Below are 27282 nucleotides of genomic sequence, written 5' to 3' on the forward strand. Positions count from 1 at the left end.
TTTAATTATTTATCTGAACAACCTGATATTATAAAAATACTTTGTGTGATGTAATATAACGTTACAAGCCCCTGACCTGCATTTTATTTACTATTAGACCTAGTATTAAAAAAAAAATGGAACAAACACACCGGACAACTTTTTATTCATATTTTACTTTATAGTGTTTGACAGTTCTGAATGTAAGAAGTTGTTTAGTATTGGTTTACTTGTTTGTTTTTGATTCCAGATGCCGAAGATTGAAATCAATCTGTCTGGGAAGGAGGTCTGTGAGTCACTGCGAGAATCGCCTGGTATTAAAAAAGTAAAGTTGTTGAATTCTGACGTGTTGGTACTAACAAAAACCTTTTTTTGTGATCTGTAAGTAATGTATAAATATTATAATGACTTGGGTATAAACATCAGTCCATATATGATACATTTCAATTTTATATACAATAGATATAATGAAATAACAGATCGATCGACCTAAAAATAACTTTTTAAAAAAGAAATACAAATTATTAAGTAATACGAAGTAGCGTGCACGGCACAAAATATGAGATTCCGGAATGCACACTGTATAAAATAATGCTGATTATCTTATTTTCGTATCAAAATAATCTCTATTAATGTACGATATATCATTTGTGTTCTTTGTCATACCAGCCGTCATCAATTCATGCTACCAAAACGGAATAAGCTAAAGTACAACTTAAGGTTAGGTCCAAAACCATTTTAAGTCCATATTCATCCACGTATTTGGACTTCCGGCGCCTGTGTACTATGGAACCACCGGTTTGCCCGTTTTACATTGTGATGTCGGTATCCGGTTATCTCCCCCTAGTTCGGATTTTCAATGCGGCCGTATCATCCACTCTCCCAATTAGACACTCAGTGTGCTTGTTATGACATTGTGTGAAATGTGATGCGTCAGCTGACTTTTTATAACTGTAGTATGTAAATCTAATGTCATCCATAGTGAAAATCTCAATAAATTTTTGTGCACCATATACATCTTGAGTTTTTAAACCTGCCATGGAACAATTCAGGAAACTAGTGGTCATTTGTGCTTCATTATACATAGGAGGGGCAAGCCAGATTCTATTAAATTAATATCAATATATAGAATATTCAACGTACACGATTGTGTACATTAAAGGTATTTTTTATCGATATTAAAAAGTTTTAGTGAAAACAATTAAATATATATGAAGGTGAGACTATAGTTATATGATTATGTAAATTCATACATAGTATATATTTATGTAAAGTTGTGAAATGAAAAGAAAGGAACAAACAACGAGTTGTTTGTATTGTCAAATTCTGGAACTATCTATAGTTTTAGAGGTTTAAAGGTCAAATGCACCGAAAATAGATTTACTTCTACATAATAAAATAGTTTAAAAGGGAAAACCATCGTGTTTGTGTAATTTTAAATCCTCGTGTTCATCATGCTTACCTGTTTAAAAATTCAAAAATAGATGAGAACTATCAGATTACCGCCTTTGCCAATTAAGCAAAGTAGACGCCTCATAAAAGCAATTTTTCATCTTTTCTGATTCGTCCGAAGGTGAGAATGAAAATGCACAACTGACAAGGGATCTTTACAGTTCGAGGCGATTGCAGGTAAGTGCTATTGTTACTGCAAATGAGTTGATATTTATCAGTTTTAACGTTTATTCATCGTACGTAAAGTCTATTAGAACAGTCACAGACGACAGAGAAAGTAAAGCGTCGCAGGCACGTAGCAACATCCCCTCCCCCTGTTTGACAATGTACCTTTTCTTTAGTTTTTACTTGCAAAGTCCGTAATTTTTTTGCACGCGAAGTTCAATCAATTCCCCCCCCCCTCCCTTGTTTTTAGCTCACTTGAGCTGAAAGCTCAAATGAGCTATTCTGATTGCCTGTTGTCCGTCCGTCTGTCTGTAAATTTTTAAATTTTCGACTTCTTCTCCAGAACCACTGGGCCAATTTCAACCAAACCTGGCCAAAAGCATCCTTGGGTGAAGGGCTTTCAAGTTTGTTCAAATGAAGGGCCATGTCCCTTTCAAAGGAGAGATAATCACAAAAATAGGGTAGGGTAATTTAAAAAACTCCTTCTCAAGAACCACTGGGCCAGAAGAGTTGAGATTTACATGAAAGCTTTCTGACATAGTGCAGATTCAAGTTTGTTCAAATCATGGCCACGGGGGGTAGGATGGGACCACAAGGGGGATAAAAGTTTTGCATACAAATATATAGGAAAAATCTTTAAAAATCTTCTTCTCAAGAACTACTGAGCCAGAAAAGCTGATATGTACATGAAAGCTTTCTGACATAGTGCAGACTAAAGTTCGTTCAAATCATGCCCCCGGGGGTAGGATGTGACCACAAGGGGGGTGGTCGAAATTTTGCATACAAATATATCGGAATTTTTTTTAAAAATCTTCTTCTCAAGAACCACTGAGCCAGAAAAGCTGAGATTTACATGAAAGGTTTCTGACATAGTACAAATTCAAGTTTGTTCAAATCATGCCCCCCGGGGTTAGGATGGGGCCACAAGGGTGGATCAAAGTTTTACATACAAATATATAGGGGAAATCTTTATCTTCTTCTCAAGAACCATCGGGCCAAAGAAGTTGACATTTACATGAAAGCTTTCTGACATAGTGTATATTCAAGTTTGCAAAAATGGTCTCCAGGGGTAGGTTGAGACCATACATGTATTAGGGACTAAGGTTTTACATGCAAATATATATGGAAAGTCTTCAGATATGGGCCAAGGTGACTTAGGTGAGCGATGTGGCCCATGGGCCTCTTGTTTATTTGTCGTATTGAAAAGTAGTTAAAATGTAAGTTGCAAGTGATGGAATGAATACATGTATTATGAAGGACCAACATTTTGGGGCAGAAATACTCACACTCATTTTGACCCTTTTCTTGTCAATAATGTACAGGAAATTGCAATTTATCCACATCCTCTCTGACCTCCTCCCCCATCTGTTTAACATTGACACGTCCTTCAAATAAATTGGAAGGATCGATTTTAAAACACAGTCTGTCCGTTGTTCCGTTGAAATCATATTATATAATTCTTAAAAAATTAATAAGTAAAAACCTTCTAAAACTAAGAACTTCATCTATGATAGACCAGATTAAAATACTAAAAAATATAAATAATTTCCTTTCCCATGATTATTAATAGAAATCTGTTTTATGAATGAGTTAGGGGCCTACATCCCAAGATCCCGATGATGTTTTAGATGAAGACCCCGATGTTACTATATTGAGAAAACAATTGAAGATGTTTTTGATGAGGACCCTGATGTTACTAAATTGAGTAACAATTGAGGATGATGTTTTAGATGAGGACCGCGATGTTACTATATTGAGAAAACAATTGAGGATGATGACGACTCTGATTATGCTGGTTTAACACTGTCTAGAATTCCGGAAATAATCAAAATCAGTTTTGAAAACATGCATTTTAATCTGTTGATAGTAAAAGTTATTTATCTTGAGTCACCAGAAGAACACATTTTGTACAGGACCAGGGACTTTGTATGGTTACTAGTCCTGTCAAATAGGCAGTATTTTAAAATGGTAAGCTGTGAACACTGCCCATCCACCCCTTCTTTTTTTTTGAAAAAAACGATGATACCTGGCCGATTCTATCTCTTTTCTTGAATGCATTGAATAAAATCTTTACATCCTATATCCAAAAGGCATTTTTTGAATTTATATTACCCAGAAACATGTCAAAATGCTATTCATGGTGTTATTGGAAGGCTCAAAGCCGTTTCTTTTAAAATTCAACGTCCAAATGTCCCTAAACTGCGGGTCGATTTCGACCTGATTTTATTGTGAAATTCAAAGCAAAACACTATACCATTTTTCATAAATTAACAAAAACTCCTGTGTAGGGTGTATGATGACGTCAAATTTCCAAAGGGAGATAACATCTATGTTATTAGATTGATATAATTTTCACTCGATTTCTGATGTATCTTAACCAGAAAAGATTTTCATTTAGAAAATTTATTGAAAGCACGTCCAACCGGTCGCGGTAACTCAGTGGTAGAGTGTTTGCTTCGTAACCAGGAGGTCGTAAGTTCGAGCCCTGCTTGTGCCATGGCCGCGTCAAACCTAAGACGTTAACATAGGTAGTGCCAAATGCACGGGTTTGTCTTATGATCTTAAAAACGGAGGTCGCAGCAGGTGTTGGCACGATAAAAACCCCTCACTACTACGGCCCTTAGCGCTATGCATAGGTCTAATTTTGTGGTACTTCACCTCCAGCTGGTGACGTCTCAGTTTAATATGAGTGAGCATTCTATTTCTTGATGGGAAGTAAATCAATCAACCAACATCCAGCTACATGTACGTGAGCTAAGTGAAAAAGACCTACAGAATGCATAATTACACACGATACATGTATTTGAAAAAAGAGTTATTCTTTTCACGGGATAAATGTAATGTCTTTTCAGGTTGTTCATCTTTCCATACATAGGTTGTAATTAATTTATTTACCTGATGATTTTAAGAACCATATTTCTTATAGCTAGAAATATCACTGTTTTCTTAGTCAGTGTCTTTGACAATTTACTAATTAAAGAACTGGGTATACTTAAGTTTACATGATTATTTTCAAGTGATTGAAAATCCCATTCAGAAACAAAACGTCTCTTTCGTGTCGCACTCTTTGTGGACCTACCTCTAGATCAGGCAGTGGTCCTACGGAATTTATGCCACCTTTCTTTTTGTCAGTTCACTACAGAAAGGCTCCTCATACAGAACTTCGTGATTTTTTGTCATTCCCTTTGAAATCGATCTGCAACGTACATGTTGTAATTTCTTTGTGAATTACAGTGAAACTCGCATTATTGTAGGCGCTACCTTCTTCTGTATAGTCTCCGTATTCTGCAAAACAAATATGGTATATAACTATTTATTCCAAGGGGTGTCATTTTTCTCTGATTTTATATAATAGTTGATGGACAATGGCACGACGTTTTCGAAGAAAAAACCCCAGACAGCGTACTTTTCTCCGGTTGTACCTTCTACCTTGAAAGACTTAAGCTTGGGAACCTGCACCACATATTTGCCTTTTCTTCCAGTTGCTATCACTAATTTCTTTTGCACTCCATCGGTGGTTCTGAAGTATTATTAACCCCATCCTTCTTTTCTGTAGGAACAGCTTTCATTTCCTTTGATTTACGAAACGATGTCAGCAGGATCACATGCCACTTCTGTAAATTCTACTTCATCTTCCTCAAGTCTTGCTGTGGAATATGTATTTCTAAGAAAAAATTGTCGAAATTCATATCGACCTCTCAAAGTTCCATTATACATGTGACTCTGGTCCATATGTAAAGCTAGTACAGAGGCATCAACTGTTACTTGTTTCCACTCATGCAAATCATCGCTTAATGACTGTAAGTTCTGCCTCTGAAGCGTTGTTGGTAATATCTGAAAAGGGATAATAAAGCCCGTGTTTTCAACTAAAAATCTTTCTGCGCGGTTTACGATGTCTTTTTGTAAATGACTATCAAAATAATCCACCATGTCTTCGCTCTAAGAATCTACCACACCGCATTTCAGAATCTGGAATTCATCCAAAGATGTTGCATTCAGAAGTTTAATGATTCCTTCCATATAAACTGGAATTATTATAGAACTGGCACCATTAAGTTGCAACCATAATGCAGGATTGGTAGATTTGGTATTTCTTCTGAAACAGGCTTTTGTTTAGATTCAAAGACAATTGGTATTTGGACCTTTCTATTGGCAGGGCATTTATCTGTGATAAACTTCATAGGACGTGGACTTAATTGTCTCTTCTCATGAGTATTCATTGAATAAGAGTGTCTGAAAATTACATTATTATCTCCAATTTAGAATATGTTTGGTTGTGAGTGTTTGAGTTTCCCTGACGGCCCCCTAGGCTCACGGGGGGGGGGGGGGGGGGGGGGGCGTCAGGGAAACTCAAACACTCATAAACAAACATATTTCAATAGGTTAACCGCCGTAGAATGGTTGAAATATTGCCAAAACGGCGTAAAAGCATAATCAATTAATCGAATTTAATGACATACGATAAGGCTTTAACTACATTTTGGTCATTAACATCCAGAAGCCTTCCAGATCATCTAAAAGAATCTATTTTTGACGTTCCGCATTCAAGGTATTTCTGACTTCTTTCATGTATCGAGATTTACGTGTACCAATGAAATTGCAGCGCGTCGTGCACCCAGTCTGTCTCTAAGACTTTGTTAAAACCATTCCATTTTCTGTTCATTATTTTTCGTATTGCATCGAGTTCATGAAAAGATATTTTCATACTAACAGCATCTAGGTGCAACTGTTTGTAACGTCAGGGTATATATACATGTACCTAGCGGGAAGTCTGACACATCTGTAAGGTTTCCCGTTTTTGAATGGTCAATATAATAGCTATTGTTTCACTCATGGTGCCCTTTTTATAACATGGTGTCCAGTCGTTTTATTAATGACGAAGTGATAAAATACAAATAAACCTACCTATTTTGGTTAGATTGGAAAACAGTTTACCTACATTTGTCATGGTATCCCTTTTTCATGGCAATTATTTTTATCAACATATATTGTTAAAACGTTGTTTTATTCACTGCTCGACTGTTCTCATAGGTCTAACACTCCGCGGGGCTGATCCAAACTAACCAGGGACCTTGGCAAAGTGACTAATGGTTCATAGTCAAACGTTTAGCCAAATTGCGCTTTCAATGTCTCTCCATTATAAAGTTAGGACTTCGATCATCGATGGAGAGACAGCATGTTTTCTGTGTATCCCCCAGTTTGTGGGTAATATACAGTACTGTATATAATATACTTTTTGCAGTGTTGTGTATGAGTGTGACAAAATTGCTTTTGACTTTTATTTTTAACACAAAAATACATAAAGTGAACCAATGAGATCAATGATTTTCTTGCAACATGTATAAACAAGTCCAATGCTTCCGACGAATTCATTTCAAATGTTTTGCAAGCCATCGAAAAGCGTCCCCGTAACCTTGACGATATACCATGGTGGTCATAAAGAGTTTGCACTCTCGATTAGATGTGTTTTCTTGATTCTGTAAAAAAAAAAAAAAAATCATTAAAATTAAATTTTTGAAAAGCAAAGCAAGTTTGAATGATTTTGAAAATTATACTGTCATGTAGGCTAAAGGTTCGTACTAAAGTAAATTTATCCTTTGATCTTCTCTCTGTATGTGTGCGTGTGTGTGTGTAATACTCTGTCTTTTTCGAAAATGTAATGTATAATAGGGTCTTATTCAAATGCCTCTAGATCTAGTTTTTTCAGCATTCAATTTCCTTTTTGGAAACCTGGCAACATAGATGACTACATTCTATTAAATTTAAATCTATTTACATGTATATTTGAATAATATCATTACTGGAGAAAATATTTAACAATTCTATTAATGTTTTCACTTACTGAAATTAACTCCTGTTGTAAATCAAGGACTTGTATCAACTCCTCCATACCATAGCAGCCGGATTTATCAGTTTTATTTCCCAATATGGCCACAGGAATTTCTGGTGGCAATTCACTAGCTAATATTCCCTGTAATGAAATAGTAAATTTACAGTTTTGAACACCTGTCTTTCATAACGGTTTGCGTGGTAATTTACAATGTACCAGTGACCGGAAAGTAAAATCGAGAACGTCAAACTGTATCTTAAAAAGCACATTTAAACATACTTATGTAATACAGGTAAATTGTATCACCTGTAAATTTATTCTACTTCCAATTAAGAGCGTTTTGCAATTTTTCAACTTTAATTAGCTTAATCAAAACTGTGTGAATATTTTACGTTTTATAGGATTCTACCTACCTTTAATTCTGCTCTCGCTTCTAAAATCCTTTCTTTGTCTGTTGCATCAATAACAAATATAACCGCATTAATGGCTGGCATGTATTCCCGCCAGAGTCTCCTGGCTGAAGAAATAGATAAATAGCCAAACGTTTAAAATTCAATATAGGAAGTAGTTGTCTCTATAATTTTGATTAACATTTCAAAAGTGGAGAAATATTAGAAGGAATGTTGAGACTATATATGTATCCTCCTCCTTAAATATTAAGGAAACAAGGGGATATTTTCAAAATGTTAGAAGTCATGATATTTGGTATATACATGTATATATACTATATATAAAGAGATATTTCACAAATATTTAAGGAAACATTTCTCAAATATTAAGAATTTATGAGATCTGCTACACATACAAGATGCATTTAAGGGAACATTTTACAGAATATTTGAAATGTATGCGATATAAGGGAACATTTCACAGATATTTAGAAGCTATGCGATCTAAGTGGATATTTTACAGATATTTAGAATGTATGAGATCTGGTACAAGTCTCTACATGTACCTATGCCGGACATACGTACCCATCTGATGACCTCCTAAATCATACGCTGTAAATGTTGTTCCAGCCAGTGTCATTTCCTCCGAAACTGTAATTATAGAATATTCAGCATTTAACATGCATCCTTATGCTACCACTTAAACAATAATATATATTGGAAAGTATAGAAGGTTGTTCGTTTTACATGCCCCCCCACCCCCCCCCCCCCCCACCCCTCCGATCACTGTTCGTTATCTTCACATTTTCATCATTACTTTAAAAGAAATCATATCCTGTAAAAAGCAATTAATTTTCAAGACAAGTACAAAACGAAATATACACCCCTATAAAGATTTATCTAAAACTTTACACATCACCCTATTTCATTCTATACTTTTAACACATTCCTTGCTATCCATGTATATGTACATGTAAATTCTGTGTTAGAAGTTCAAGTACGATCTATGTAAACTATTGACATACGGTGATGCAATTTAATTAGTTCATTGTTTTCATGTCTACATCATTCAAAACAACATATGCATTTATTCCTTGTATATTTATCCCTTTTCCTTAAAATAATTGATGACATTCAAACAACCCTCTCTTTAGCATCGACTGAGCATTGGTAAATGTAGATATTTTGTTTTCTAAAGGATATCCATATGGCATGTATTCAATATCCGTCTAGAAAACTACATATTTTATTGTGCATTTACAGGTTTATACTAAAACGACTATTTCATACCGCACATACATTGTTGTTTATTTTTTAGATTTTACCCTGGGTATATATCTGTACACCTGTATAATTACCTGGGCGGGGGGTGGGCGGATGTTGAACCAGTTTTCCGTGTTTCAGCAGAGAAAGTAATGTTGATTTCCCGGCATTATCCAATCCTATTATCATTAATTTTGCCCTCCTATAAAAGCCTAAAACAAAAAATTATCAATCTGTTAAACCATTCTATGAAATATGAACAAAATCTATGTACACAATATATACATATAAGATTCTAAACTTTATTAGAATGTATTTACAGATACTTACCAATGTAATACAGTATCTCCCAGATCCAGTTCATAAACATTTTTAATTTTAGGTTTGTTACAATCACTCTCTTTCACGTGTGATAGTTTTCATTCATTAGACCTGTGTATATATATACATTGAGGTTTTACATACCACGTAAATACAGCACGCGTAACTCAAATACACACTAATACAGCAACGCTGTCAGCGGACACGTGTTTTCTCGGGTTTAAAGGTAGAGTTATCGTTCTTTTGTTATTGTTTACGGTAAAATCGAAAGTGCCATATCGTTTGGAATGTTTATGGAAATATTCAAACAACAGCACGTATTCATTCCATACATCTTTTCAATAAATCATTGAATATATATATATATATATATATATATATATATATATATATATATATATATATTACTCATCGGCTTTGGTCGGGTTACTACAAGACGTGTACCAATGAAATCGCGGCGCGTCGTGCACCCAGTCTGTCTGTAATACTTAGTCAAAGCTATTTTTTTTCAATTCATTATTTTTCGTGTTACACTGAGGTCATGGTAAGCTAGTTTTTAAACTAACTTATTTGTAATATTTAATCAATCAAAATCACGATAGCAAACAAATCGACTTTTCAGTATCAAAAAATTTACTACTCTTTTGAGTATCAGATTTTTTTCTATGATTATTATTATCATTATTATTTTGATAAATAAGGAAAATTTAATTAAGTTTTTTAATTTAAATCGGGTGTGAACGTTTAAGAATTGTTCGAAAATAAGAATATTTACTATTTACATGTAATATATGAATTATTTCACGTATAGATATAACTCTATTAAATAGGTTGCAAACATGTCGAAGGTAGTTATCAATGATATTGTGCATCGACCCTCAGCTTTCATGGCTCTACTCGGACTTCTCTCCCTCGGACAGGGGTTGTTCTATTTGACATTCTCCGGATTAACTTCCATGCCGTGTAACCCGCTGATGGTGCTGGGATTAAACGCTCTGTCGACCGGAATAACCCTCATCATTATAGCAAAAGTTTGTTTTAAACCTGTAAATTCAGGAATTGTCGAAAAAATGAACAAAGAGATTCCCGCGAAGGATGGTTTTGAAGCTGGTGACAGAAAAAGAGTTGGCGACCTACTGAAAATGCACAACACGGAGGATGAAAAGTCGTTTGACTTCCTTCACTCTGAAGAAATAAAGGATAAAAAACTCAATTGAACCACAAACTATGAATATTGTATATTCCATAGTTTTTAGAATGCATTATTAATTCATATATTTAGTATTCTATGTGACGTGAAGTAAAGTCACACAAAGAATAAGTTGTTACATGTAGCTCATGTGAGCTAAAGGTTCATGCGATCATGTGCTTTCCTTGCCACCTTCTGCCCACCGTGGTCTTGTTGACTGCCTAGCTTAAACTTTTCACATGTTTGTCTTCTTCCTCAATATTTACTGGGCTCTTTTCTGCCAAAAGCGACATGTCACAATGCATCCCGAGGTAAAGGGATCCAAAGGTTCAAGGAAGGACCACGCCTCCTGGCAATGGTAAACAATATAATCCCTAGCTGGTACGGGCTGGCCACAAAGGCTGCTCAAAGTTTTACATGGGAATGCATTCTTGTTATTTTTCTCTAAAACCACGTACAAGGGTATGATATGTCAAACTAACATGCAAGCATCTAAATGTGGTGTACATTACAAGCATGAACTCTCGGTTTTCCAAAGGAATCTTCAAGAACCACATGGAATAGAAACAATCTGAACCCAGGGGGAGGGGACAGGAAGGGGATTTTGAGGTTTGAAGACCACCAAAATAAAGTGGTTTGCAACGATGCCACTCTTAAAATTTTGATATCCTCAATCTCCTGGTGAATATGCTTGCACATGGTATATAAACTACTTCAGGTAGAAGGTTGAATGTTCGACCCCATGTTGTCAGGACTTTTATATTTGCGTGATCAGTAGCTTAATAGTAATATGTTTGAAAGATTTCGACATTTTTTTAATAATGTTTATACATGTACGTACTACATGTATATTGATTATATTTTTATGAGATATATTTTTTAACCGGACGATCTGCTTCTTTTTTTTTCCCTTTTAATACGTTTACCATATTGTGTATTTTGTGCTGTAAGCTTGAATATAGCATGTTGTTAGCTTTGATATACTACATAAAAGTAATTTCACATTTGCATACGGTTTCTCGTTCACCTATGTTGAAATAGGAACTGATGTTCTGTTCGAAAGAATGAAATAAAAAGTGATGTTCTATTCAAAAGAATGTAATAGAAACTGATGTTCTATTCAAAAGAATGTAATAGAAACTGATGTTCTGTTCAAAAGAAATGACTTAGTCGTACATGTATCTTGGCTATGATAAGCCAGTGGCACAATAATTAATTTGTACTACAGTGTTTTACACACGAAATATACATTTGTTTTCATACATTACTGCTACATTTACCAGACCACAAAGGCGAGAATTATACTACATTGTAATGATGGTCAACTCACTATCAACTACAATGTATAAAATCGTTTCATTGCTGTTACAGGTTCTAGGCTTTGATAATTGAAATATTGTTATAATGTGTTATAATAATGAACATGTTTCTATTTGTTGAAGGAACAAGAAATAAAGAATATTCCTACCCCGTTTCTCACGTGACCCGTGAAATAATACTTCTCATGACGAGCAACATATGAAATATGTTTTGTATATATATCCTTATAAAGTTTGTAAATATCCCATAGGACGTTTTTGTTTTCTTCTGTAGGCAATCTAATTAATCCTCAAAATTTACTTTTTCTGATTTTTAAATTTCACGAAAAACGTCCTGTGGGATGTCTACATACTAATTCCATTTAATAATTTCACGATAAGAAAAATCTCCTCAAGAAACATGAATAAGCTATATTTGTCAATGCAATATACATGTATGCAAGTATCTTCATGTAACGAAGGTTTACGTAGTGATGATTCAAATCATGGCTCTCAGGGCTACGGTAGAGTATTAAAGAAAGGCTTTTAAATATGGAGACAATCATCATTTATTTGCATATTTATAGGATACACAACTTTCAACATGTATATCATGTCAACATTATATTATATTAGATTATATCACACACACACATGTATATATATTTATATAATTGTACATGCACATCTTTTGCGAATGGGATGCTAACCTGCGTCTGACATTTAGTATTTCATTACGAAAATGCGCAAAATTATGTATTTTTAAAAAACTTTTATATCTAAACGTTAAAAACTGGCGTGGAGTGGATCCCAATGCTCTCTCCTGGATAGACGCGTGGTGTAGCATGTCTGAACATCGTAAATAAAAAATTTCACCTAAATAGATCAGAAACATTAGAGTGAAAGACGAAGATAACGAACAATGATCAATCTCATAACTCCTATAAGCAATGCAAAATAGATAGTTGGGCAAACACGGACCCCTGGACACACCAATTTACAAGTATTCATAGCCGTAGCTGCGAGAGTTCTTTATCGTGGTAACTATGTCTATCATGACAAGGAACCTCCGTTTTGAAGGTCATATCGGAAATACACGTGACTTTCACTTCTACTGTCTGGCACTGTAGAAACAGTGCCTATGTTAAACGTCTTAAGGTTGACGTGGCGTCAGGGTGGAGGATAGAACACAGAACCTCCCAGTTACGAGCGCCTCAACCACCGCTAGTTTGTTTTACGTCCCTTTGAGAATTATTCACTCATGCTGAGACGTCACCAGCTGTCTGTGAAGTGCCACATACTAGTATTTACACCCGTGCATGGTGCTCAATGCCGTAGTAATGAGGGATTTTAACGTGACCGGGACACGGGACTCTATATTTAAGGTGGTTCACTACACCCAGAAATAGTTCCTCAAAACAGTACGAATTGATTTAATTATACAAGATATGATAATATACAATAAATATATATGCCTAAAAATATACAAATTTGCATAAAAACATGATTTTCAAAAAAAATATTTCAACACATATGAATAAAAGACTGGTGGATTTGAACTCGAGATCTGCGGTTCACCACCCCAATGCTTTAACCACTGAGCTACGATGATAAACAAACAAATCGATCGATACAAATAATTTCACAAAACATTTAAATCGCCATCTTGTGACATGGTGTCATATAGCTTTAGTGTAGTGAGCAACCTTAATTAAGGTCTCATCATAAAGACACACGACTCGCACATTTAAATGCCGAGCTTTTTGTAATCACTTAGTATAATTTTACATCTTCGGTTTGACGCGGACGAGGCACTCGAACCCAGAATCTCCCACTTACGAAGCGAACGCACCGACCACCTGACCACTGCGCCCGGTTACTGGTATCTATTTTACAGTAAATTAATATTCAATTGTATAATATGCGCCACAAATATTTAAAGAAGAATTTAAGGAGATTATCAACAACTGAAAAGCCTTTGATTTAGTTTTTGTAATAAGACACACGCAAAGAATCGTCCCTTACAACAACAGCTTCACACGGCGTGGAAATGACAGAAGCACGTTCACTCTGTTGTCTCAGAAGTTCCCCATTTAGAGAACCGAGTGTGGTAAACCTTTCTGGAGGCTTCAGATCCGAATACATCTCCACATCAAATTCTTTCTCGGCGGCACATGCGTTTTCGGACATGGGCTCCATATCTTCCGTACCGGTCTCCACTTGCTCAAAATTAATGTTTTCATAGGAATGATCCTCCACCAGAGACTGATACTGATGGGATGACGATAGTTCTCTAAAGGTCAAGGGTCGTCCATGTGGTGTTTGACTTTCTTGATTTCTACAATTGTATGCATTATACTAGATAAAATTAGTTTCAGAGTGTACGGTAGACGGTAGTATATGACATAAGTGACTCAAATGACCTTGAAATATGAGGTATTGTTACCAGTTCACAAGGAGTATTCAATATAACACGAGTAGGATTACAGCCAGCGTGACGTAATGAGTAGAAATAAACATCTTACCTCTCTTGGTTCAGTCTACAGATCTTGAAAAGAAAACCAATGGATGCTACAATTAATACTGCTGTTCCTGCTAATATAATGGAATTTACCATCCCTAGAAATAATGAGAAAATATATAAACACCACAAGCAATCATTTTGGTTTCTGTATCGCCAGTTTTGTTTGTGTACGTCATATATTGATGTAGTGTATACTGTTGAACTATCGTTGTCAGAGGGGACACTCACCTGTTCCCAGATGAGAAATTCAACGTTGGCGGTATTAATGGGGGATGTCAAGGTGGTAAATGGTAATTGTATTTATAAATATATTGTTTTAATTAAATATATATCCGGGTTTCCCAAAACTCGAAATTGAAACGGAAATATTGTATGTGATAATAAGAGGTCAACTTATCTAAAGGCTCATTATGAACAAGGGAAACAGAAATTACAGAGAGAACAGAGATACTAATGCATATGTATTTCAAAATCATTATAACTTATTATGAACAATATTAAGCAAGTGTCTGTGGGAACCAGCCCCTTTTCCCGGCTTTTGTCATTTTCTGATCCTCCCTCCCCCACCGAGTGTGACAGTATGTTGTTTCACAAATGAACAAAGAAAAAAAAAAAAAAAGAATATCCTGAAAAAGACTTGAATCATGATTCAACCTTTCAAATTTTATTACTTTTTTCTGGTTGCCACCTTATTAGATACGATTTCATGAGTCTATCCGATGAATAAGATGTTTTCACATAGACACACACACACTAAGACAAGAGGCTCATGAGCCACCTGAGTCACCTTAACCTACATGTATATCTAAAGATGTTTTATATATATTAGCATGTGAAACGTTAGTCTCTATTGTGACCCCATCCTACCCCAGGGGTAATGATTTTTACAAACTTGAATCTGCACTATGTCAGATAGTTACATAGTTAAATCAGTATAATTCTTAGATTTCCGTTCTGTTCTGTTTTCTATTACGCCTTTTAGCAACACCCCGTATCTAATTTTACAAATAAGTCGGAATAGGGATTACTTTACCCGTCTGTTACATTTTAAAACTTTGTAACTGAAAATAAAGGAGTTTTGAATAAGGTAAGCGTATTCCATTTATACGAGTCATTTTGCCCTTCAGTCTGCCTGCAAATCCATGTAACTTTGAATTTAGCATGCGCATAGACGAAGCATATCAATACTTCGGAAATGTCACTTTGTCCGTCGTCTGTCTGTCCATCCTCCTTGCACATACCAAAACTGGGTTACTGAAAGAAACGGGACTTCAAATTCAATTTAATATCCACTGCGTGATGGATATTATATGTAATTCTATCACATTTTATGATGTCATCGAAAGCGACATGTGTATTCTTTGGAAAACTAGTTAATCGAAATAGCACTTAGGAATATCTAAAGAGCCAAATTTTTATCTCTACAAAGTTACTTATAACTTTTAATATAATCTGTATATATTATTTTTCTGGATGAATGGTCTTACAGTGGGTGTCCGTGGGAGATTGTGATTGCGTTATCTGTGATGCACAACTTCCATTGTTAATAAAACACTCCATTCTACACTCATCCGGACAAATACTTCTACAGTCACTGCCATATCTTCCTGTGTGGCACTGCAAGCACTCGCCACTCGTTTTATCGCAATTCAAGCAGTTGACTGCGGGACACAAACGTTCACAATATCCACCATAATGACCGTTGGGACAGGATACGCATTCCCCGTTCTGATGACAAAGTCTATCTGTACAGACCGACGAACAATTATTTTCGCAAAATGCACCAAATTTTCCTTTCTGACATGAGAAGCAGGTACCATTCACAGGATCACATTTCCCCAGCTTGCAATAAGGACATATGTTTACACACTGTTCACCATAATATCCACTTTCACATACTGCACAGTGTGCTCCGTGTTGCCCAGGTTCACAGAGCAAGCAGTCCCCTGTCAATGCTGAACAGGAAAAGTTCTTGCAGTTAACTGAACAGTTCCGCTCACAAAATTCTCCATGACGTCCATCTACACAGTGAGTACACTTCCCAGTCACGACATTACATTCTCTATCTCTACAATTGCTACTACAAAGTTGAGAGCACCTGTCACCGTAAAATCCAGCTTTGCATTCTACACAGGTCTCGTTATTGAAAAGATGTCCGCGATTGCAAAGCTTGCAGAGTCCGGTTTCTCTTTGACAGTGATAATAACATTCTTTGGGACATGTTTTGGTGCAGTTCGCACCCCAAAGTCCGTTCGCACATTGGTGACATCTTCCCGTTGTTTTGTCACAGCCTGATCTTCCACAGAATCTAGAACACGTTGACGCACAGGACGGCCCGGTATACCCTGCCGAACATTGGTCGCACTCTCCAGTGATTTCATTACAAGCTCTGTGACATTCTGGTGAACAAAGCCGACCGCATTCATCCCCGTATGATCCGTTGGCACATGCTACAAATACATAGTGTTGAATAGTGGTGCAATTAAAACAATTGGTCATATTAGTTATTTGGTCGATCTAGAAATTTACAGCAATGTGTCGAGACTGGATTGTAGATTATTAAATGCACACAGTTAATAATTCTAATTTCTGATATATTTTCTACAGAGATATTGATATGTATTATGCAAGTCATGGTACACCAATAGGTTGAAAAAAGCAAAACCTTTCCTTTCTACGATTTTCTTAAACGGGAGTGGTTGGGAGCGTTGTTTAAATTGAAATTTTCACTTACACGTTGCGTCTACTTCGTATATCATCAAATGCATATGTGGAGGTGCTTGGATTTCAATTGTTGTACCCAGAATCGCTCGCGAACATTCCAGCATTAAGTTTCGTCTATGTTGGTGTTGGGAGACCTTCAGAGTGTTACAGATAGAATAAGTGTTTGTTACGAGTGACTCGTCCGTTACATACACTGTGTAAGTTATATTGGCACCTGCAAAAATGGAAGCATGTTGTAATAGTTCCTGGTAAATACGATCTGCTTTATTGTGGAAAAAAAAAAGTACACATATATGCATTTCGTCACTGTAAGATAGGATACAATTTAAATACGTGATATTGAATTTCTTTATTCCAAGGGAAAAACCCGGCATTATCATAATTGATTTGGATATGAATAATAAAATGTGTATTTGTTAAGGATTCAAAATTGCCTGTCTCTTTGTTGTAGTTGCATGAATCAACCAAGTTATATGACGGGGGGGGGGGGGGGGGGGGACTAGAGGAGGTGCTACGAGTTTGCAACCCCAACCCCTTCGTTGAATATTTTAGGTCACTTGAGTAAATGCAGATATGCAGAAGATGAACTTTTTTTTCATGATTTGATAGCCCTTGGGGCTAGTGATACTTTAAACTTAATACACGGGTGATTGAAAGGCCTATGCGCCTTTTGTTTGTGTTTTTTCAAAAAGATAATATTTGCCATTTTGGGGTCGTCACACCCCCTTCCTTGTGTGGGAAAGGTAGAAACTTGGGTCGCACCCCTTTGGAAATTTTCTGGATCTGCTACTGTATAAACAATTTCAAGTTAACTGATATCCAAGAAAGATGTATTTGCACGATTTGCCATATCCAAACTCAAACTCATTTAACGAAGTTCAGGAGATTACATGACAACTGCTTTAATGATAAACTTCTGTACACACGGGGTGTGCACACATAAATATTTTGCGTCTCACCGCATGACCAAGTTCAACAAAGGGAAACAACTATTGAGCATCTCGGATATTGCTAATTTCTGTGGAAACGAGGGGGTTATTTATCGGTCTTTCCTATCCCCCTCGTTTCTGTCCAAGCCTTCATAAAGTATGTGGGAAACCAGTCTCGCTTCGATTTGAATTTATTTCAGCTCACATTGATAAACAATGACTTCAGCGCATGCGTCAATTCATGGCCCAAAAGGGGTGAAATGACTTACTTATTAGTAAATCGCACAAAAATCTAACTTTTTCAGTTTATTTCTCATCACACGCATTGCATTTCATTTCTGTGAATGGACTTATTCTTCTGAATATGAAAATGACGAATTACTGGAAACAAAATAAGTAAAAATGTAATTGGGAATAAAAAAATATTATAAATTACCATTCAAAGTGCGCAGTGTGTACTGCATTCCTGAAATGGGATTAAATATCATATCAAAGGAACCACATCTCGTGTGTCTATATTCCTCCTTTTTTATTCATTCATTTTTATTTTCATATTTTATTATTATTAATTATATTTATTCATTATACCTTCCTTTTTTTAGGGGGGGGGGGGGGTCTCTTCTTATAGGGAATTTCATATCATGAATTGAAAAACAACAAATCTATGACAGAACAACAAACCTGTGACAGAAGAACTTTAAACTGCAAATCAGTGAAGGTGATTAATTTCTGTCTATCTACTTAACATTCATTGGCGGATCTCGAAGGGGGAGGGGATTGCAAGGGCTGCAATCCCCCTTTTGATTTTGTCCAGAGTGGGAGAGAGAGAGTTTATTTATGCGGGAAAATGACTTTCAATTGCCCACGTCTCTCCAACATGAGGTCAGCGCTTGGAAATAGAAGTGGTCAGTCGTAGATTCAATTGATGCCAAGTAGAATGCTTGTTGGAATTCAATAAAGATATTTCCCAACCTGCAGAAATTATAATTTTACATAGGCTGCACCTTACCCGTTACCAACTGCAAAGCAGAAAGGTCCTTTTCATTTCAACACGTACTTGTAAAGATGTACTTACGTTCCATAATGGGCAAGGAGAGACTTTCTGGAGAGGCATTAATGAATGATTACCCCCAATATCAAACTGGACATTAATTATCTAACAAAGAGATTCATTCACATGCATCCGAAAAGAATCAATTGAATTCTTTTGGGGAAAATGTCAAATGATCAATGCCGGATCAGAATTTAATTTTAAATAATTATGGGGGAGAGATTCAAAACTCCTGCAAGTTTATGCAATCTGACATCGATATTCATGGACAGTTGTACACTGATTATTATTTCCAACATCATCAAATTTTGTTTTAAGGGGGGGGGGGGGGTTGATGAAGACTAAGTGAACATTGAACATTTATCAATGAACATTGTAAATACGTTTGTAATTTTAAACTCTTTTTTAAAGGATGTTTTAATCGGTAACTAACTTATAAAACTGCATGCATACGATAAAATAAGTACACTGAACAAAACACATATCATGGTATCAACAGTCATCAAATCCTCTGGTTCACCCCCCCCCCCTTGAAAATCAAGATCCGCGCCTGATATTATGGTCGAGATCAATCAAACATTATTCATTCCCATATATTTCAACACTTTTGGTTTGTTTGTTTGTTTTTTTATTTATTTAAAAATTTTTTTGTTTTGTTTTTGTTTTGTTACAACAATGACATTTTTTCAAAACAAACAGCACAACAAATACAATATGCGCATTTGTTTCAGACAATATCGAGCATGCGATTACATTTAAATTACATTTTCTTTTATTTTTCATTCCACCAAACACTAAGAATAATTTACGTAACAACATCCTTTTTATCTATATTGTTTTCTGTATTTTCATATTCAGAAAAATATGTCCATTCACAAAAATACGATGCGTGTGATGAAAAAATTAACTGAAAAAGTTAGATTTTTGTGCGATTTATTAAAGTAAAGCATTTCACCTCTCTTGGGCCTCTAGCTGTTTTACAAAATAAGGTGACGCATGCGCTGAAGTCATTGTTTATCATGGAGGCGAATTTGATAGCGAAAGGATGTAGTGTTTGAAATGACGACGATTTTCGTTGCTCTAATGTGGAATTGAATGCTTTCAATTGTATTCCCTTGCGGCAAAACCATTCATGAATTGATTTATGTAAGTTTTCGAACGATTCACATCAAATGTAAGCTGAAATAAATTCAAACCGAAGCGCGACTGATTTCCCACATACTTTATGAAGGCTTGGACAGAAACGAGGGGGATAGGAAAGACCGAATATAAATAACCCCCTCGTTTCCACAGAAACTAGGATATTGCATACTTAGTGATGGGAGTGAGGTAATCTCACTGAAACTGTTCTAGTGCATGAAAGTGTGAAGACATTCCTATACAGAATACAAAATCAAGAGTAGGGTAAACACGGACCCCTGGACACAGCAGAGGTGGGATCAGGTGCCTAGGAGGTGTATGCATCCCCTGTAGACCAGCCACACCCACCGTGAGCCGTATATCTTGATCAGGTAAACGGGGTAATCAGTAGTCAAAAATTAGTATGTAAAAACGTCCTGACATTTGGTATCAAACATCAGTATTTGACCTACACATGTATATCAGGTTATATTTGTAAAATACGTTGTTATAACAACCACAAAATTTGTGAAATGCTGACTTTACAAGAGAATGTTGAAACCTCCGTAGCATCAACTTATTTGTCAATACCCTGTCTCGATGTGAAAATTGATCATAGACAGAACATGCTCTTTTACCTGTGTCCATGGTAATGTTGATTTTGGTGATGTTGTGGTATCTGTCTAATTGCACTCTCCACCACACGGCGGTACTCCTCTCCTGTACTTTAGAGTAAGTCTGTATGTCACCATCAACGGCTTTATTGGCATTGAATAACTCTGAGTAGGTATTATCTTGAGATGCAAGTTTCTGGTACATTATATGTTCTAAAAATAAGAAATTTGCATATTATGAAACTCAAAGGAAAGAAATGCCGCTTTAATTTGATAAAATTTCTTGTACTACGATTTTCACAAATCTAGGAAATTCATTAAATAAGAAAATCTAAAAAGTTGTAGAACTCTTTTGTACTGTCAAATTGCATTTTATTAATTTGTCCTTTATACAAATAAAGCTGACTGATAATGTCTCGAGAGTTAAATTGGTCAAAAATGAACTGAAATTCTGATTTATATCTTTCCACTGGGATGTAATAAAATAGTTTATGTGACATCAGTTATTGTATGACACCATTATAGATACATTAACCATGTTAGCCTGGAAACAAAAAAGTATATATCACCACTGCCGGTGAAGGGCTGCAAAATTTAGGCCTACATTGTATGTTCGGTGCTTATGGCCTTTGAGCAGGGAGGGGTCTTTATCGTGCCACACCTTTTGTGACACGGGACCTCAGTTTTGACGGTCTCATCCGAAGGACCGCCCCATTTAGTCGTCTTCTACGACAAGCAAGGGGTACTGAGGATCTATTCTAACCCGGATCCCCACGGGCCATTAGGGGGGTGGGTGGGTTAAACACATAATGGTGACCACTGAACATGTATTTCCCGATTGCACTTTAAAAAGGTCAAAAACCTTCAGAGAACAAACTATATTAACATCTATCAATGGGCCGTGAACACAACTATATTTAGCCTTATACATGTAACTAGGTACCTTTTTGACAGTGATTTCGTTTGGATCCGCTCCATCCTAAGTCACATACTTGACATCCGCCCCGACAGTTTTTGGCGCAGTGACACATACACACAGACGTGGAGTTAGAGAGAATTTTACACTGACCTGTTTAATAGTTGTTATCCAGAGTTAAAAATGTTCAAAGACTTTCCGGTTATATCTAAAGACGACAGATGATTAAAAACCGTAGGGAATAGACCACAAAGATATCAAAATCTTCATATTCATTTACATATTTTAATGAACAAGATATTGTGAATTGTTTAAATTTCTAAACAAAAATGTACGCCATATATTTATGTTCATTCACATCACTAATATATTTTTTCTATTCAAGTTTATGTCGCCAGTCCACTACTTGTTTTTATACCCCTCGTAGAAGAACAATGTGAAGATAACAAAATGTGATCAAATTGATTGAACATTCCTATAAAACAATATGCACTTTTATTTGAATCTAGCACAAGTAAAAGGAAAGACAACTACAAATATTACAAAGTTTTTCTAATTTTTCGTATTACCTGGAATATTTCTAAATACTAAATAATCTACATTTCAAAAATGGAGTCCCGCTTCCCTCTTATATCATCCATTTATCTTGTTTACACTTACAAGCAGTGCATGTGATTAAAATGAAGTTAACACGCCGTATTCAATTTAACATCCAAAGAAAACGGTTACCATTGATTTCTTTATCGCGGGCATTGTGTACTTAGAAATTAAAATGAAATTATATGCACAGTTCAAGTGGGGTGGGGGAGACGGACACTTCGATCATGTACATAAGCGAATAAAACTTGAATGAACAAAATCATTGCAGCACATAAATCGATTAACTTAGAATAAGTAGATTTACCTTCTACTTCGGCGTTGTTTATCAGTAGGATTAATAGTACTAGCATGGATACTGGTCCGATATCAGCCATTTGTGTGTACTGATAATGATTGTCTCTTATTGTTCTACGTTTCCGCATTACTCTGCTCTACTTTTCCCATTAAACATTCTGCCATCAAACCCGTATATAGATACCTTCCTCAACGGAAAGGTTTGACCTTTGATCCCTACAGAATGATCACAAAGGCCTTGCATCGTATTTTCAGAATCTTTCCGAGATTTTTACCAGTCTTTTTTGTTTGCGTTACATGTACAGATGGCAAAAAATGCAAAGACTGAGTGCGCCAGGAATTTCACTATGAAAATCGTACCATTGATTATTATTTATCATGTTGATCATCTCAAGTGTATCTAAAGGAACAGTTTTTGAAAAATGTAATTCAGATGCATGTGTAAAGTGGTTTTCTTCTGTAAGTACCGTTAAGTAGTTTACAATGGCCTGGCGTAAGGAGGAAGGAAGACAAATTAACGAGGACCATCATAAGATCAATATCACGAAATAAATAAAGATACAAATGCTGAGGAAGTTTCGTCAAATATTTTCTTCGTATTGGTTGGAGTAGTACTTTATAATTGTGTTTTCTTGCAGGAATTGAAATTATTGGTAAGATGATTTAAAAATTGATATTGAATGCAAAATTAAATATCGGAGGTTAATTTTATACAAACATGGTTGTACTATTTACCAGATTTTTCCGGTACCTGTCCTCTTTCTCAATAATAATAACTAGTTCTTTGTTGCAAACTTTTTTTTTTTCATTGACTTGTCTAGCAGACCATGTGTTCGGATCATAACAAATTTGCAAATTACAAGCAACCTTATGAGAAGTAAAATGCATACATTCATCAAATCCACCGCTTAAATTTAAGCATCATTAACAATTTGCAAGGGATCGTATAGAAATTGCAATATCACAAGATATTGAACATGCATCACAAGATTATCGAATATACATCACAAGATATTGAATATACATCACAAGATTATCGAATATACATCACAAGATATTGAACATACATCACAAGATTTTGAATATACATCACAAGATTATCGAATATACATCACAAGATATTGAACATACATCACAAGATATTGAATATAACTCACAAGATTATCGAACAAATATCACAAAATATTGAACATACATCACAAGATATTGAATATACATCACAAGATATTGAACATACATCACAAGATATTGAATATACATCACAAGATATTGAACATACATCACAAGATTATCGAATATAGCAACGTTTTACACGCCATAGAACTGTGATCAAATTGATTAAACATTCCTATAAAACAATATGCACTTGTATTTGAATCTAGCACAGGTGAAAAGAAATACAACTACAAATATTACAAAGTTTTTCTAATTTTTCGTATTACCTGGAATATTCCTAAACACTAAATACTCTACATTTCAAAAAATGGAGTCCCGTTTCTCTCTTATGAAAGGTGAAGATAACGAATATTGATCAATCTCATAACATCATTATATTATCCATTTATCTTGTTTACACTCACAAACAGTGCATGTGATTAGAATGAAGTTAACACTTACGCCGTATTGAATTCGACATCCAAAGAAAACAATTACCATTGATTTCTTATCGCGGACATTGTGTACTTAGAAATTAAAATAAAAATTATATGCACAGTTCAAGTGGGGTGGGGGAGACGGACACTTCGATCATGTACATAAGCGAATAAAGCTTTTGAATGAACAAAATCATTGCAGTACATAAATCGATTAACTTACAATAAGTAGCTTTACCTTGTACTCTGGCGTTGTTTATCAGTAGGATTGAGAGTACTAGCATGGATACTGGTCCGATATCAGCCATTTGTGTGTACTGATAATGATTGCCTGTTATTGTTCTACGTTTCCGCATTACTCTGCTCTACTCTCTCCCCCCCCCCCCCCCCCCCTAAAACATTCTGCCATCAAACCCGTATAGATTTTGACCTTTGAACCCTACAGAATGATCACAAAGGCCTTGCATCGTATTTTCAGAATCTTCTCGAGGTTTTTACCAGTCTTTTTTTGCGTTACCAATGGCAAAAAATGCAAAGACTGAGTGCGCCAGGAATTTTACAATGAAAATCGTACCATTAATTATTGTTTATCATGTTAAATATGATCATCTCAAGTGTATCTAGAGGAACGGTTTTTGAAAAATCTAATTCAGATGCATGTATAAAGTGCTTTCATTCTGTAAGTACCGTTAAGTAGTTTACAATGGCTTGGCGTAAGGAGGAAGGAGGACAAATTAAAGAGGACCATCATAAGATCAGTATCACGAAATAAATAAAGATACAAATGCTGAGGAAGTTGCGTCAAATATTTTCTTCGTATTGGTTGGAGTAGTATTTTATCATTGTGTTTTCTAGCAGGAATTGAAATTATTGGTAAGATGATTTAAAAATTGATATTGAATGCAAAATTAGATATCAGAGGTTAATTTTATATAAACATGGTTGTACTATTTACCAGATTTTTCCGGTATCTGTCCTCTTTCTCAATAATAATAACCAGTTCTTTGTTGCAAACTTATTTCTTTTTTTCCATTGTTTTGTCCAGCAGACCCTGTGTTCGGATCATGACACATTTGCAAATCACAAGCAACCTTATGAGAAGTAAAATGCATATATCAAATTCACCGCTAAAATTTAAGCACCAATAATTATTTTCAAGGGTTCGTACAGGCATTGCAATATCATACCACTTCTGGTGTGTCCAGGGGTCCGTGTTTGCTCAACTCATAATTTTGTATTTCTTATGGAAGTTATGAGATTCGTCACTGTTCGCTCTCTTCACCTTTTTTCTTCGATTGAAAATGGAACCCCTCAAAAATATTCACTTTATCAAGAATCATAAGTACTATAATTTATATAAGAGCACATGCATGTTTTTCAATAATTATAAATGTATGGAATATTTTAACATTTAAGTATTTTAATGCAATATGGCAGCAGGAGATCTTGTTTGTGTTTTGGTAAGTTGTTATTTAAGTTTCAAGTCTATTTAAAGTGATTATATGGCAATTTGCATTTAAAATGCTGAATTTATTAATAAAGTCTGTTCTACGAAATACCTTTCCCATTCAATTTTGCAGTTACTTTACTGTAATAAATACCCGTCCACTATCATGGGAAGATAACACACTATCTAGTGATGAAAAAGTGAAGATAACGAGCAGCAGCGATCAACCGCATTAAATCAACAGCTGGGCAAACGCGGATCGCTGTACACTCTAGAGGTGTGACCAGGCCCCATTATCATGTAACAAACTCAGATTTAAGTCAAAATTTCAATCACCTGCAAGATCTTTTGAAAAAAAAACCTCTTAATTTGTAGACACTAAATAATTGATGAAACAATATCGAATGACAGTTTTATTTTGGAATGATTGACTTCTCAATCATTTCATCGCAATATTCAATTTCTAACTTAAACTCAAGACGTTTCGTGATCCAGGTGCCTAAGACGAGGAATCAACCCGTTGACCTGTCACACTTGCCGTGATCCCTATATTTTGATCAGGTAAAAGGAGTAAACGTAGCCAAAAGTTTATGTAAAGGACAGTCTATATGAATTGGTATATGTATGAAATACGTCAGACAGCAAGCGCCCTCTGGAAATAAAATGATCATTATAACGATTATTGCGAATTGCTCACGTCAAGTTAAACTGTTCAAACCTTTGTAACATTAACTTTCTCCGTGTCCTGTCTCGATTTAGAAATGGATCATATACAGATTATGTTCTCGCGTATCGAATCAGTTGAGAGACATAAAGACTACACGCAAAAGATAATGAAATATTGTTGTATATATATGGGTAGTTGACGATGGAGAAGCTGAAGCAATCCCGTTTGTCATGAAGTTGAATTGGTAGTTTGCCTTCTACATCAATGTTGAATAGAATATCCAACTATGAAGCAGATATAGATGACTCTGTGGCATCTTTTAATTTCAAGTGTATATATCAAATCGATATATAAATGAAAATGAATATAGCTGATAGATAAAACATCGTTGATATACATCTAAATGTGGAGTAGATGTTAATCAATATCTAAATTTTCTTTATTGTACAGAAATGTAAATATGGCACTGCTCCATCTGGTTGATACTACCTTTGCACAGTGATTTTGACTACGGATTACTCTATTTTCCTGATCGATATGTACATGTAGGGCTACTACGAGTATGACAGGTCGGCAGGGAATGCTTACTTCTCCTAGGCACCTGATCCTACCTCTGTTATGTCCAGGGGTCTGTATTTGACCAACTCTCTATTTTGTATTCCTTATGGAAGTTATGAAATTGATAAATGTTCGTCATATCCACCTTTTTATTATAAACATGAGGATATTATACACATTGTTAATATAATACAATGAGTTTTGTAGTATATGTAGAAGACCTCTTAAGTTGTAAGAAATTGTGTTCGAATCTTTTGTATACTAATTATACAGTAAGCTATGTTCAAATCCGTTCAATAAGAAACCCACGTTTAATAATAAAAATAAATAGAAAAATTAAAATGTGCTCATACATGTACAT

General features: G+C 35.4%; 4 protein-coding genes across 6 annotated transcripts in view; 1 reads left to right on the forward strand and 3 right to left on the reverse strand.

Annotated features, from left to right (window-relative positions):
- The window catches only part of LOC125671611 (GTP-binding protein SAR1-like), a 7097-nt gene extending 6586 nt beyond the window's left edge, over nucleotides 1-511 (reverse strand). Inside the window, exon 1 of one of the 2 annotated variants that reach the window (XM_056162327.1) lies at nucleotides 210-511. The gene's annotated coding sequence lies outside the window, so the exon portion shown is untranslated. The remainder of the gene's footprint in view (nucleotides 1-209) is intronic. The other variant, XM_056162325.1, reaches the window with a different exon arrangement.
- Nucleotides 512-6861: 6350 nt separating this feature from the next.
- LOC125671615 (uncharacterized) lies at nucleotides 6862-9696 on the reverse strand. The gene is made up of 6 exons (XM_056162328.1): nucleotides 9409-9696; nucleotides 9174-9290; nucleotides 8401-8466; nucleotides 7840-7943; nucleotides 7439-7567; nucleotides 6862-7073 (listed from the first exon to the last, which is right to left on the reverse strand). Exons 1-6 carry the CDS (start codon nucleotides 9446-9448, stop codon nucleotides 6966-6968), a joined length of 564 nt encoding a protein of 187 aa, XP_056018303.1. The 5' UTR covers nucleotides 9449-9696; the 3' UTR covers nucleotides 6862-6965.
- A 219-nt stretch (nucleotides 9697-9915) lies between these two features.
- LOC130054055 (uncharacterized) lies at nucleotides 9916-11598 on the forward strand. The gene is made up of 2 exons (XM_056162329.1): nucleotides 9916-9943; nucleotides 10230-11598. Exons 1-2 carry the CDS (start codon nucleotides 9941-9943, stop codon nucleotides 10614-10616), a joined length of 390 nt encoding a protein of 129 aa, XP_056018304.1. The 5' UTR covers nucleotides 9916-9940; the 3' UTR covers nucleotides 10617-11598.
- Nucleotides 11599-12430: 832 nt separating this feature from the next.
- LOC125671598 (multiple epidermal growth factor-like domains protein 10) lies at nucleotides 12431-24614 on the reverse strand. 2 transcript variants are annotated; one of them, XM_048907424.2, is made up of 7 exons: nucleotides 24488-24614; nucleotides 21791-21916; nucleotides 20872-21060; nucleotides 17145-17348; nucleotides 15898-16860; nucleotides 14412-14505; nucleotides 12431-14224 (listed from the first exon to the last, which is right to left on the reverse strand). In XM_048907424.2, exons 1-7 carry the CDS (start codon nucleotides 24603-24605, stop codon nucleotides 13870-13872), a joined length of 2049 nt encoding a protein of 682 aa, XP_048763381.2. In that variant the 5' UTR covers nucleotides 24606-24614; the 3' UTR covers nucleotides 12431-13869. The 2 variants fall into 2 exon arrangements, with proteins under 2 accessions (XP_048763381.2, XP_048763380.2); XM_048907423.2 differs by lacking the exon at nucleotides 24488-24614 and adding an exon at nucleotides 22668-23020.
- Between the last annotated feature and the right edge of the window lie 2668 nt (nucleotides 24615-27282).

Source organism: Ostrea edulis, chromosome 4, assembly GCF_947568905.1.
Source record: "Ostrea edulis chromosome 4, xbOstEdul1.1, whole genome shotgun sequence".
Lineage (NCBI taxonomy): Eukaryota > Metazoa > Mollusca > Bivalvia > Ostreida > Ostreidae > Ostrea > Ostrea edulis.

What these genes read in the sequence shown, in the direction of transcription:
- LOC125671615 (XM_056162328.1), bottom strand. Translation starts at nt 9,448, where the DNA reads ATGTTTATGAACTGGATCTGGGAGATACTGTATTACATTG. An exon ending in AAGCGAGAGCAGAATTAAAG is followed by an intron (nt 7,568 to 7,839) that starts GTAGGTAGAATC and finishes ATTTCATTACAG; the next exon opens with GGAATATTAGCTAGTGAATT. An exon ending in TACAACAGGAGTTAATTTCA is followed by an intron (nt 7,074 to 7,438) that starts GTAAGTGAAAAC and finishes TTTTTTTTACAG; the next exon opens with AATCAAGAAAACACATCTAA.
- LOC125671598 (XM_048907424.2), bottom strand. Translation starts at nt 24,605, where the DNA reads ATGCGGAAACGTAGAACAATAACAGGCAATCATTATCAGTACACACAA. An exon ending in CAACATTACCATGGACACAG is followed by an intron (nt 17,349 to 20,871) that starts GTAAAAGAGCAT and finishes CCATTTTTGCAG; the next exon opens with GTGCCAATATAACTTACACA. An exon ending in ATACGAAGTAGACGCAACGT is followed by an intron (nt 16,861 to 17,144) that starts GTAAGTGAAAAT and finishes ATGTATTTGTAG; the next exon opens with CATGTGCCAACGGATCATAC.